Source organism: Corticium candelabrum, chromosome 9 (genome assembly GCF_963422355.1).
Source record: "Corticium candelabrum chromosome 9, ooCorCand1.1, whole genome shotgun sequence".
Classification (NCBI taxonomy): domain Eukaryota; kingdom Metazoa; phylum Porifera; class Homoscleromorpha; order Homosclerophorida; family Plakinidae; genus Corticium; species Corticium candelabrum.
The window spans coordinates 4,290,292-4,300,540 of NC_085093.1; the positions used below are offsets into that span (position 1 = coordinate 4,290,292).

General features: G+C 38.5%; 1 protein-coding gene and 1 non-coding gene across 2 annotated transcripts; both read right to left on the reverse strand.

The window, feature by feature from the left end:
- Positions 1–303: 303 nt before the first annotated feature.
- Positions 304–422, reverse strand: LOC134185153 (5S ribosomal RNA). The gene has a single exon (XR_009970765.1). It is a non-coding gene; the product is annotated as a 5S ribosomal RNA (ribosomal RNA).
- A 95-nt stretch (positions 423–517) lies between these two features.
- LOC134185065 (uncharacterized) lies at positions 518–1,041 on the reverse strand. The gene has a single exon (XM_062652843.1). It carries the CDS (start codon positions 1,015–1,017, stop codon positions 658–660), a length of 360 nt encoding a protein of 119 aa, XP_062508827.1. The 5' UTR covers positions 1,018–1,041; the 3' UTR covers positions 518–657.
- Between the last annotated feature and the right edge of the window lie 9,208 nt (positions 1,042–10,249).

The following is a 10,249-nucleotide window of genomic DNA, read 5'->3' on the forward strand; positions in this document are numbered from 1 at the left end:
GCGATTGGTATTGGTATCTCGATCAGATGTTTACTTGCTTCCAATTTCTTTAGTAGCTAGATAAGTTGGTAACATCAACTCTGTATTTGTAATAATAACTTTGATTTTCTACTCTTTAACTTTCTAATTTTCCAATTTTTATTCTTTAATTTCTTATTTGTCGATTTCTTCAAGATTTAATTAACTGTTAAACATAGGAATTTTCTGATTGGAATTACGATAAAAAAGTGAAAGAAAACAAATTAATTGACAGACTATACTACGGTGAGTAGAAACAGTTAAAAAATGGAAAATTGAACGACAAGCCTACAGCACCGGGTGTTCCCAGGCGGTCTCCCATCCTAGTACTGACCCGGCCCGACTCCGCTTGACTTCGGTGTTCGGACGAGAACCGGTATGTTCGAAGTAGTATGGCCGTAGGTGATATTGAGTAGAAACTGTAAGCTACTTATGCATGCATGGTATCTAAAGCAAACTTGCGGAAGCCTCTAATGAGAGAACATATTTTCAATGTGATATAGAGCAATCAGAAACAACTGGAATTGTAGTTCAATCATTAACTATCCATTTGCAAATCGACGCGTAGATAAACAAACATGTTTTGGAAACACTTCATTGTCTGCATGAACTCTAGCAGCTAACGAAAGTTCTCCAGTCTCAACTGTCGCAAGTCATCTTGAGAATTGTATCTCTAGCATCTGGATACTCTTCCATCAACTCCCGCCTTACTCCACTCTTAGATCCAGAAAGCTGGAAAGCAGGCGTAACCGAACTACCGAGAAGACTCCAGCCTCCTCTACCATCAGCCGATGCAATAATTCCAAACCAGGTACCAAGCTTGGCAACGTGAAACAAACTTTGGCCAGCACGGATGTCAGTACCCATAATCGTCTTTCTCGTGTGTCCGGGAACGTCTTTGCTCAGCTCGACAATCGTGATCGGATCGCCCATGTGAAAGTGAAACATTTCGTCGGCGTCCAAATGATGGAAAAATGACACTGCGCCGTCTTTCATCATGTAGACTATGTGGCTAGCAGTCGATCGCGTTTCGCTGCCCACGGGGTGATTACTTCGATAGACTTCTGCAAAGTAACCATTTGCACCAGATTGAGGAGTACAACCTGGATGAAGTTGTAGATTCAATAAGCGAATAACTTCATCTGCTGTCAAAGCTTGAAGATGAAGAAGAAACGTTAGCGATTTGGAAAATAGTTTGAAATCAACTGATTGTCAAGTATTCATTTGAATTCTTTAGTATTGATATTTAGCGTGCGTAAAAATAAAGCCAAACGATTTCTACTCTGGACGACAAGCATAAAAGAAAGAAATGCAAAAAAATTTAACGTCTCAAGCAATTTACTTAATTTAACTTTAGCGTTGTGAAACATTAATTACATGTTGAGTCTAACTAAAGACGTCCTGCAGTTACAGGCACGCAGCACCGTTTCAGTCGTATAAGAGACCATGGGTCAAGAAAGTTACTCATCAGTGACCCTCTCTATAATATTGTTTCTCACAGTGTCTCGCGAACACTTTAGTATACGTGTACTGTCTATCATTTCATGTAAAAGTTCTTCTTGTCTAGTAGAAGGCAAACGATCGGCTGGGCCCTCGAACGGGCACACCTAATGTCTATGTTAGAACTTATGGAAATAGTTTTATTGCCTACACACAATACAAGCGATTCACAAGTTGGGGGCGGGGCATAAACAGCTCATTTGAGTCTGAGATGCGGCTACGTGTACGCATATAGTGTAGCAATTACAGGAATCCATTGAAGTTGTAGTTGGACGTATGCCAGACGACGGATATCGTGACATCGTGAAATAGCCCGCAATGCATAGTGCACTCAAGTGTACGAGCGATTGAAGGTCATGATCGCAGGTTCGAGTGAAGTCTAGTTACTAGATAACAGACAGAAGTAAATTCAATGGTCACCTGTACGTATGTACCAGCCTAGTTGATTATGCTACTGTATTTGCTTAGTAAACAACTGCCTGCCCTAATAATCTGCTCGTAGAAAGAGAGTGTGACTCACCTTTCCACATGTCGATATTCATTTCATGAGCAAGGCACGTGACAAATATTTGCCTTGCAGAAATGCAGAACGAAACAAGGTGTAGTTCTACGATTGCCGCGTTTTCATGGTGACGGGCAAATTGTGGTCATAAGCGAAAACATTGTAATCCCAGACAAAATGGAATAACAATTTAATTAATTATTATATAATAGATACAGTGGACTGTTTTATTAAGAAATATCTATTTGCAGACTAATTTTGAAAAGACATACAGTTTGTGTTGAATTCAACACAAGTTAATTAATTAATTGACCAAGAGTTGACAGAAGCAAAGTTCTAGTACTGTACTAACAGACTGCGATTGTAGAAATAGTGTCCGAGTTTTAGAAAAGGGCAACCCAGCACTGATGCTTTTAATGTGTTGCTCCCCCTTTTTTTATAAATTACACACAGCAAGGCATCCTCTGGATAAAAATATAATGCCCCTTATGTCAATACCTCAATTTTTTCCGATAACAGATCAACAGAAACATTTTATGATCTGATCAAGGTCGTGGTCATTCCTAGTTTGTAGCAGAGCAGTGGCATAGCTGTATTTGCATATTTAGGTATATCACAAATTTACAGTATTTTATAACATCAATTATTTCAGTTAACTTAAGATTAATAAAGCCCTGAAAGTGCACCTGCGGCAACAATTTAGATGCCTATGTCAAATTCAACAAGCAAGCCCTTCTGTTGAAATAGCAAAACATTTTTTAATACCTTCTGTAATAAATATTTTAAATTCGACAGTGTTATATACTCTTAACAATTAATTAATTGTTTTTACAAATTGCTTCAATTAGGTTAATTTGCATCTACAATTCAACTAGAATCCAAAGTATTGATCCTCAACTTTTCGTAATAATGTGAAAACGTTTTCAATAATTTCTAACCTTCAATCAACGATGCCACCTTAAAATTCCTCTTTAGATCAGATTTACATTCCAACATATATTTAGCGTGGTTTGTAGACATTTCAGTATATTAATTAATTGTATTGACATAACTTATCACCAGTAAAATTGAAAAACATAAACCAAGCATACACACAAAGTACATACATGATAAACAGACAAACACATAGACAGAGGTAAACAGAGAGACAAAACTAAACACACAGGCACGAACGCACGCACACACACACACACACACACACACACAGGCACGCACGCACGCATGCGCGCGTAAGCACCTACCACTATACCCTTAGCTTGGATTTCTGGGTCTCGGGGAGTTACCACTATACAAAACACCAAGCATGACCATCTTCAACAACTGCACATACCATATAAAACATAGTGTTTAAGAGTGCTGTACTGCAATGACAGTCTACATGATTCCAACTACCTGCCATAGATATCGCTTTTCTTTGCTCAATCAAACCCTCCATCAACATAACACAGCAGCCCATATTTTGTTCTTTCTCAATGGTAACTGAATAAAATATACGCATACATACATTTACATCAAGTTAGTAATCGACTGCTTTAAATACACATAAAGCAGTAACTGAATATGGTTGGCAACTGTCAAAACAAATTTTCAAATCGTATATAAAATAAAAGATTATCCATCTATCGTCTTTACTCTACTGTACTCCTACTGTTGTTGAAGTCAACACTTCCCGCTTGCTTGCACTGCTGTACCCGGGGTACTGCTGTCACTATCGAGCCCGTGAATTTTCTTGTTTGTCTTGTCTTGAAACTGCTGCTCAAGTTTTCGTACATCGTCCATTGTCATTCCTGTCACCAAGAAGTAAGTTACAAAATAATCATCAAAAGATACACCACGAGTACAGCAACATTATTTATTACACTCTAGCGCAGCAGGGTTTTACAGTAAGAAAGTTTTCCTCGTAATATCAACAAAATTTTCTTTGTGGGAAGCTATGGCACTTTCGCCACACTCCAATTACTCACTATCAATTTCCAGCATTTGCTGAGCAAAGGTCGGCTGCTTTCATCACTCTACTCAGGCTATATGACAACAAACAGACATTGGCAAGCAATAAGCCATAGCTGTGGGGCAACAACAAAATAAAACGGGATATCGTTGTAGTAATGTGCACCTGACTCAACGCTATCACCTGCACTCACAATAAGATTGCATGTCAAGGACAAGATTATGACCATTTGACTTGATGAAACCTCAAATATCTCACTAATTAGCTTAGACTCTGCCTCACTGCTGCATTTGGGATAAGAAGTTGCACGTTTAGTCTAGTCTGGCATTTAGTAGGTAATTGTGTAGCTGCAGTTGAACATCCCCTATGTTATGTGTTGCGTGCATCTGCCATCGGGAGATATAGTAGACTAAAAGTTTTTGTGGGTGAGGAAATGTAGGTTGGCTACTCGACCCGTGCATGGGATGTAGAGTAATCCTTATAGAGCCCTGGGTAGACTGACAAGTTTTCAGTCAACATTCCAAAACCCAAATCAAACCAAACTATCGTAGTACAAGCATACGACCTTACGTTCTTAATCTCATATTTAATAATTTACTTCTCTGTGGTGTGTGCGTGCGTGTCCTGCATGTCATGGGTTTGCTATTTCCGAAATCACCATGCCAGCTATCAATCCATGCAAATACCTGCCGATGCCCAACAACAAGAATGTCACGTATCCCTAAAATGACAAAGAAACGTCTTCAATTGAATTGACTTGGAATCAAATTACTTGTAAACAAACCAAACAATTCTATGCCAAGTAGTACAAGCATCTGATACCAAGATAATCAATGTGACAAAGAAAGAGAAAAACAGATATCCACATGCGTAAAGATACAAAAGTCTAGCATATAACTTTGACACCAACAAGATCCTCTCTATAGTGTATTAACCTTAAGAAATGTACCAAGGCATTCATTTTCTTTGATAGCAATACAAAAGTAGAGAGTATTAGAGGAAATCAGGAAAGCATGAAAATGCTGTCTTCAACACAGGTAGAAATAACCGTAACAGAAAGATAACCAAAGTCACATTCACAAAAGGTAATAAACTACTGGGTGGTCAACATCAAATATATCAATCATCTCTAATCGTCGAGGATGGCGTCTTGCGAATTCTTCACGCACTGATTCTGTATCAACTGGTACATCTCTATAGATATAGAGAAGACATAGTCGCACAAGCCTCTAATTTCCCATAGTTGGTCTCATGTCCGTCTTGATTTGCTTTAGCCCACTGAAAGATCTTTCTGCAGAAAATGTTGTAACTGAAGACAAAAGGAAGGTGGCACCCTGAGGTTCCCTTCTGGCTATGCCCTGTCATAACATATGACAATAACCCAGTAAAATTAGAGCCTGTTGTATCGCAGGAGACTGATTTCTAAATATTTAAGCAAATTGAAACTGTCAAAATTGTTTAGTCAGAGAAGTCCGGCCAATGAAACCACCTACATGTATGTACCCAAATATACAAAACTTGACTGGACAACATTTGGAAACCATTAAGAATACGTAACCTTGACATAAACATAAGTTATTATATCCGTTTGAATCTTTCGAAGAAAGTGTCAACTTTAATGTGCAACCTTGACAACTCTGTTTGTTATTTCATCAGAATAGCCATTGACATGAACCCAGCTTCCGACAATCAATTCTTAGGGAAGTCACTAAAGAGTGAAAGCACGGTGCTACCCCGTGCTTTACTTTGCCTCGCAGTTTCAAACTTTCTGCGCTATGCTGGGAGTGGGCATACATGGTTTGCCTACGCTTGTGCGTGTGTTATACCACAAAGTTACATTTCCGTGATGAACGTCAAAGAACTCTTCTCGAGTCTCTTGGAAGCAGTTGCAATGAATAGCAATGTAATGATTCTTTGACGGAAAACACGAGTGAGGTTGCTAACTCACAGAAGAAAGCAAGCACAAGCGATATTGTATGACTCACCACCATTGGTTGCCTGCTGTTCCTGACGAGCCTAGTACACCAGAAAAAAATTGTGGTTTGATGTGCACGTTATATCAGCGCTATCAGACAAAGCAGCAAAGTCATATATACCAGTACTTGGTCAACGAAAGAGTGTACACGTCTTAGAAAAGACGGTAACAAACGACATAGTCTAACAAGATGCACCAGATGGCAGTTGCTCGTGAAATAGCAAAAGGAGAGGCTGAAAATGATGATGGAATTCAGCGAGCATTTGAAACATGAATGTGCCTTCAGCAAAAGGCTTTGACAGGTGCGATCCAAACAACACACATTTTGGAAAAGGAAGAAATCTAACTTCTACTTAGAGCCACACTCGTTGGTGTATTGCTGTGACATGCTTTGAATGAAAACATCCTAGAGACTTCACTGATTCTCCTTTCTGACAACACCGCATTCATGCTAATGGCCAGACACACTTGCTAATAGCCAGACATACTATAAGTACAGATAAACATGTAACAAACCAGCAATGTCTACTTATTTCATCAAACATATTTTTGTAATTTCACACAAGATAAAAATCTATTAAAGAAGAACTCTCACCAAATACTAAAACTTGTTGAAAGAAAGATACAAGTCCTGGTATCTTCCTGCAGAAAACCCACGGTCCAGACAGCCACAGAAACAGAGAATCGGCCAATGAGTTGTTCAGACGATTCCCCGTATGTAAACGAAGTCTTACTCTCTCGAAGTACTACTTGTGGTTTGTTTAATCATACTGAGTGCTCCTAACGCACCCAAAATTCAGTGAGACATGATCTATGAGCTAGTCTAAGAAGGGCCTCCTTCTGAGGTTGTATTGAAACAGTCCATACTTGCATGATAACTTTGGGGTCCCAGTTTGCTGTAGTCAATAAATCACAACTTGACACCATATGTCTCACAATCCTCACCTTGAAATGTGCACAGATATCGGTCTTCCTTGCTAACCCACAATCAGAGGTACGCGTATGCCACATACGGGTACTAAACACGCCTACGCAGGTAATTTCAATGCTTTATTTTTCATTACGGTAAACTTCTGCAGTAAACGGTTGAAAGGGGTTGTGTCATGAAGTGACAGCTTTTATCTGAAAGATAGTTGATTTTGGTGAGAATTCTCCTTTAATTAATAGGATCTGAATAAAGAATCTGAAAATTTTACTATAATGTCATACATGACCATGTGCCGATATTGCTCTAAAGATCAACTAAATGTGAATAAGACGAGCCATAACTCAAATACCTTACTTATCACATCAACTACTAACAAACAATTAATTCTTACTCTGTGTATACACGATTCCACTTTTGTCTGAAGACCCGACACCCCAAAGTGAACCTTTACCAACTTGTATGAGCACACGATTGGTTTTTTATGAGAATGCAACACAAAAAACACACATCAAGTATTAAGGATGTGACAAACATTGTTTCAACAGCATTTATCGTAAACCTTCCAATCAGGCTGCAGAGGACCACGATCAGTCTTCGTAGACCTAAACAAAGAACAAATCCAAGCTACTCAAGAACATGACTATAACACGACTGTTCATCCAATCACTGGGGTATCTGCTCGATACTGTTTGTTTGACAAACTACATGAGGGTAACACCAAGCAAGAGATTGAAGTGTTGCGTAGAACACAGCATGTACCTGAGTTAAATGACATTATCAATACTGAATCTGAAGAGCAACTGCATAATGCAAAGGGGAGAGACAGATATTTCATGAACAGCATGAACGCAATGAGGCGCATATTTTTATTTAGATCTAATGTTAATCAAAGGAATGCACGTCTCAATACGGCTGCTACTGAACACTTGCGTCAAGCATTACACTGCTCAACAGCTGTTGACAATTTTGGACGAGCTGTAGCTGCAGGTACTGGTACTGCAACAGTTTATTGGGTCATCACTAAATGCACCTCTTTTGTATAGGCTCTTCCACCACAATTGGTACTCATTTAGGTATCACAGTCACAATTTATATATTGTAAACTCACTCTTTGATTAAAACTTGTGTATATACATAGGTAATCCTCCTTTGGCAACATCGTATACAGCAAGAAACCAACAGACTTCACAAAACAGTCTGAGTCATCCAGGTCTGTGTCTATGTACTTTGTCCATCAAAATCGTAAAGTATAGCGTCATTTCGTAGCTATGTTAATTGGCTACAGGTTGCTAAATTGTGTTAAAAATGTAATAGTCGAATTGTAAGGTAATAATGTTTCAATAGATGTTGCTGTTTATATGTCATTTCAGACATCGTGCGTTGTACATAAGAAATTGGTCGATGAAAATTTTACACTATAATGTCGCTTTTAGCTATGTTAATTGGCTACAGGTTGCTAAAACCTGTTTGAACGATGTAATTGCAGATTTGCTGTATAATAATGTTTCAATAAATGTTGCTGTAAATATAGCGAAACTTCATTGCAGTTGTTTCCTGTTTTCTCTAAACTTTTTTCTCATGTATTGTTACTTCTGTTTCTCTTTCTGTCTACTGATGAAAAGTCATCACAGACATGCACTTCTATGTATGTATGTATGCAGGAAGTTCTGATAAAGCTAAAGTTCATGGAACCAATAAAGACATTGGAACACAAAAATCTGTTCAAGCAGGCAAGCAAAGCAATCAAAGTAAAAACAACAAATACCATTATTCTAAACCCTGTGTTTGTGCATGCTTTAGAACTGAAACTAGAAAATTTTCAGATCTTAAGAGAGCTATGGAACAATCATGCTTAGAAATACATGACCTCAACCTCAACAGAGCTCGCTTGCATAAAAAAGTTCAGATTTCAGGACTTCGGTTTCGCGGCAGAATGCCTACAGATGGCAATTGCATGTTTCATGCAGTTCAAGACCAGCTTGAACGAGTTCATTCAACAGAAAAGTACAGTCACAGTGAATTGCGAGCAAACACAGTTGCTTATCTTGAAGCTCACCCCTTTCTTGTAAGAAATTATATATATATATATATATTTGCATATATATATATTTTGCATTAACTTATACATATATAATATATATAATAAGATTATACTATAATTATATTATACTATACCATAATAAGATTAATACTTTCATCATCTGATTACCTTGCATATCCAGGATACAGAAGGCAAACCTCTTGATATGTCACACTTTGTTGTTAACAAAGGCTGGGCAAGCTAGCTGATTAATCTGAGAAGAAATGGAACATGGGCTGATCACATAGCAATGTTGGCTGTAGCAACATTTCTTTCCTATAACATCAGAATAATTAGTAGCGCAGTTGGCACCGGAGACTGCTTTGATATTATAGTTGAGCCAAATGGACACACAGCTAGACATGACATTCCCTTACTTCTTGGACACTACTCTGAAAACCACTATGAAAGCCTGGACATTGCAATTAATGGTATTATTTGCGTAACTCTAATTATGCTATGCTCTTATTAGACAGTGGTTGTCAGATACACCAAGACAGACAGGAGAAACATATATGTGGATGATAACTGGCGTGACATTACTGTGAAAGTAAAACTCTCAGTACTTATTTCTCATGCACATCACAAAATCGTTTCTTGTTTTCTACAGAATGCTCCAAGGCAGCTAGACAGTTGCAGCTGTGGAGTCTACTGTTAAATGGTAAATGTTATTTTCAACTGTTTTCTATGTAAATCTTGCACAACGACTTCTACCAATCTGTGAACTTTTTAGTACATGAGACAAGAAGTAGTCACTAATAACCAACACTTCTTTGAGGTAGACAACCTATATGTTTAACTAGGCAAGGATGCTAAGGACGCACGTCCCTCCCATGCACAAGCTGTGCTTCATCCGTAGTCGGTCCAAATTACTTAATTAACTCGCCCTATACCTCATCTGAACATTATACTACCGGAACTGTTACTTCTACCCTAACTGGAAAGTCTATTTAGTGACATCATAAATATTAACTATCACCACACCACCACTCAGCAAAATCATGGATCCGTCGCTGGTATGGGTGTAGGTTACTGCCACACAAAACGCAAAAAACTCGTAGATCAAACAACTACAATGGAGATGCTTGAAGTGTACTGTTCATGCATATATAACTCTAGGCTCGAGTGTCTAGCCAGTCGTCTCCCTCAGGAAGAGCAAGATCTAGCAAACTCTAACCTGTTTTGCAACTCATTGTCTAGACGGATACAGACGTGTCAACAAATAGACTTCCGGTCTCAAAAATCGTATCCGATGTCGCAGCTGCATGCCAGTAAAGTTTGCTACGAAAGCGCACAGA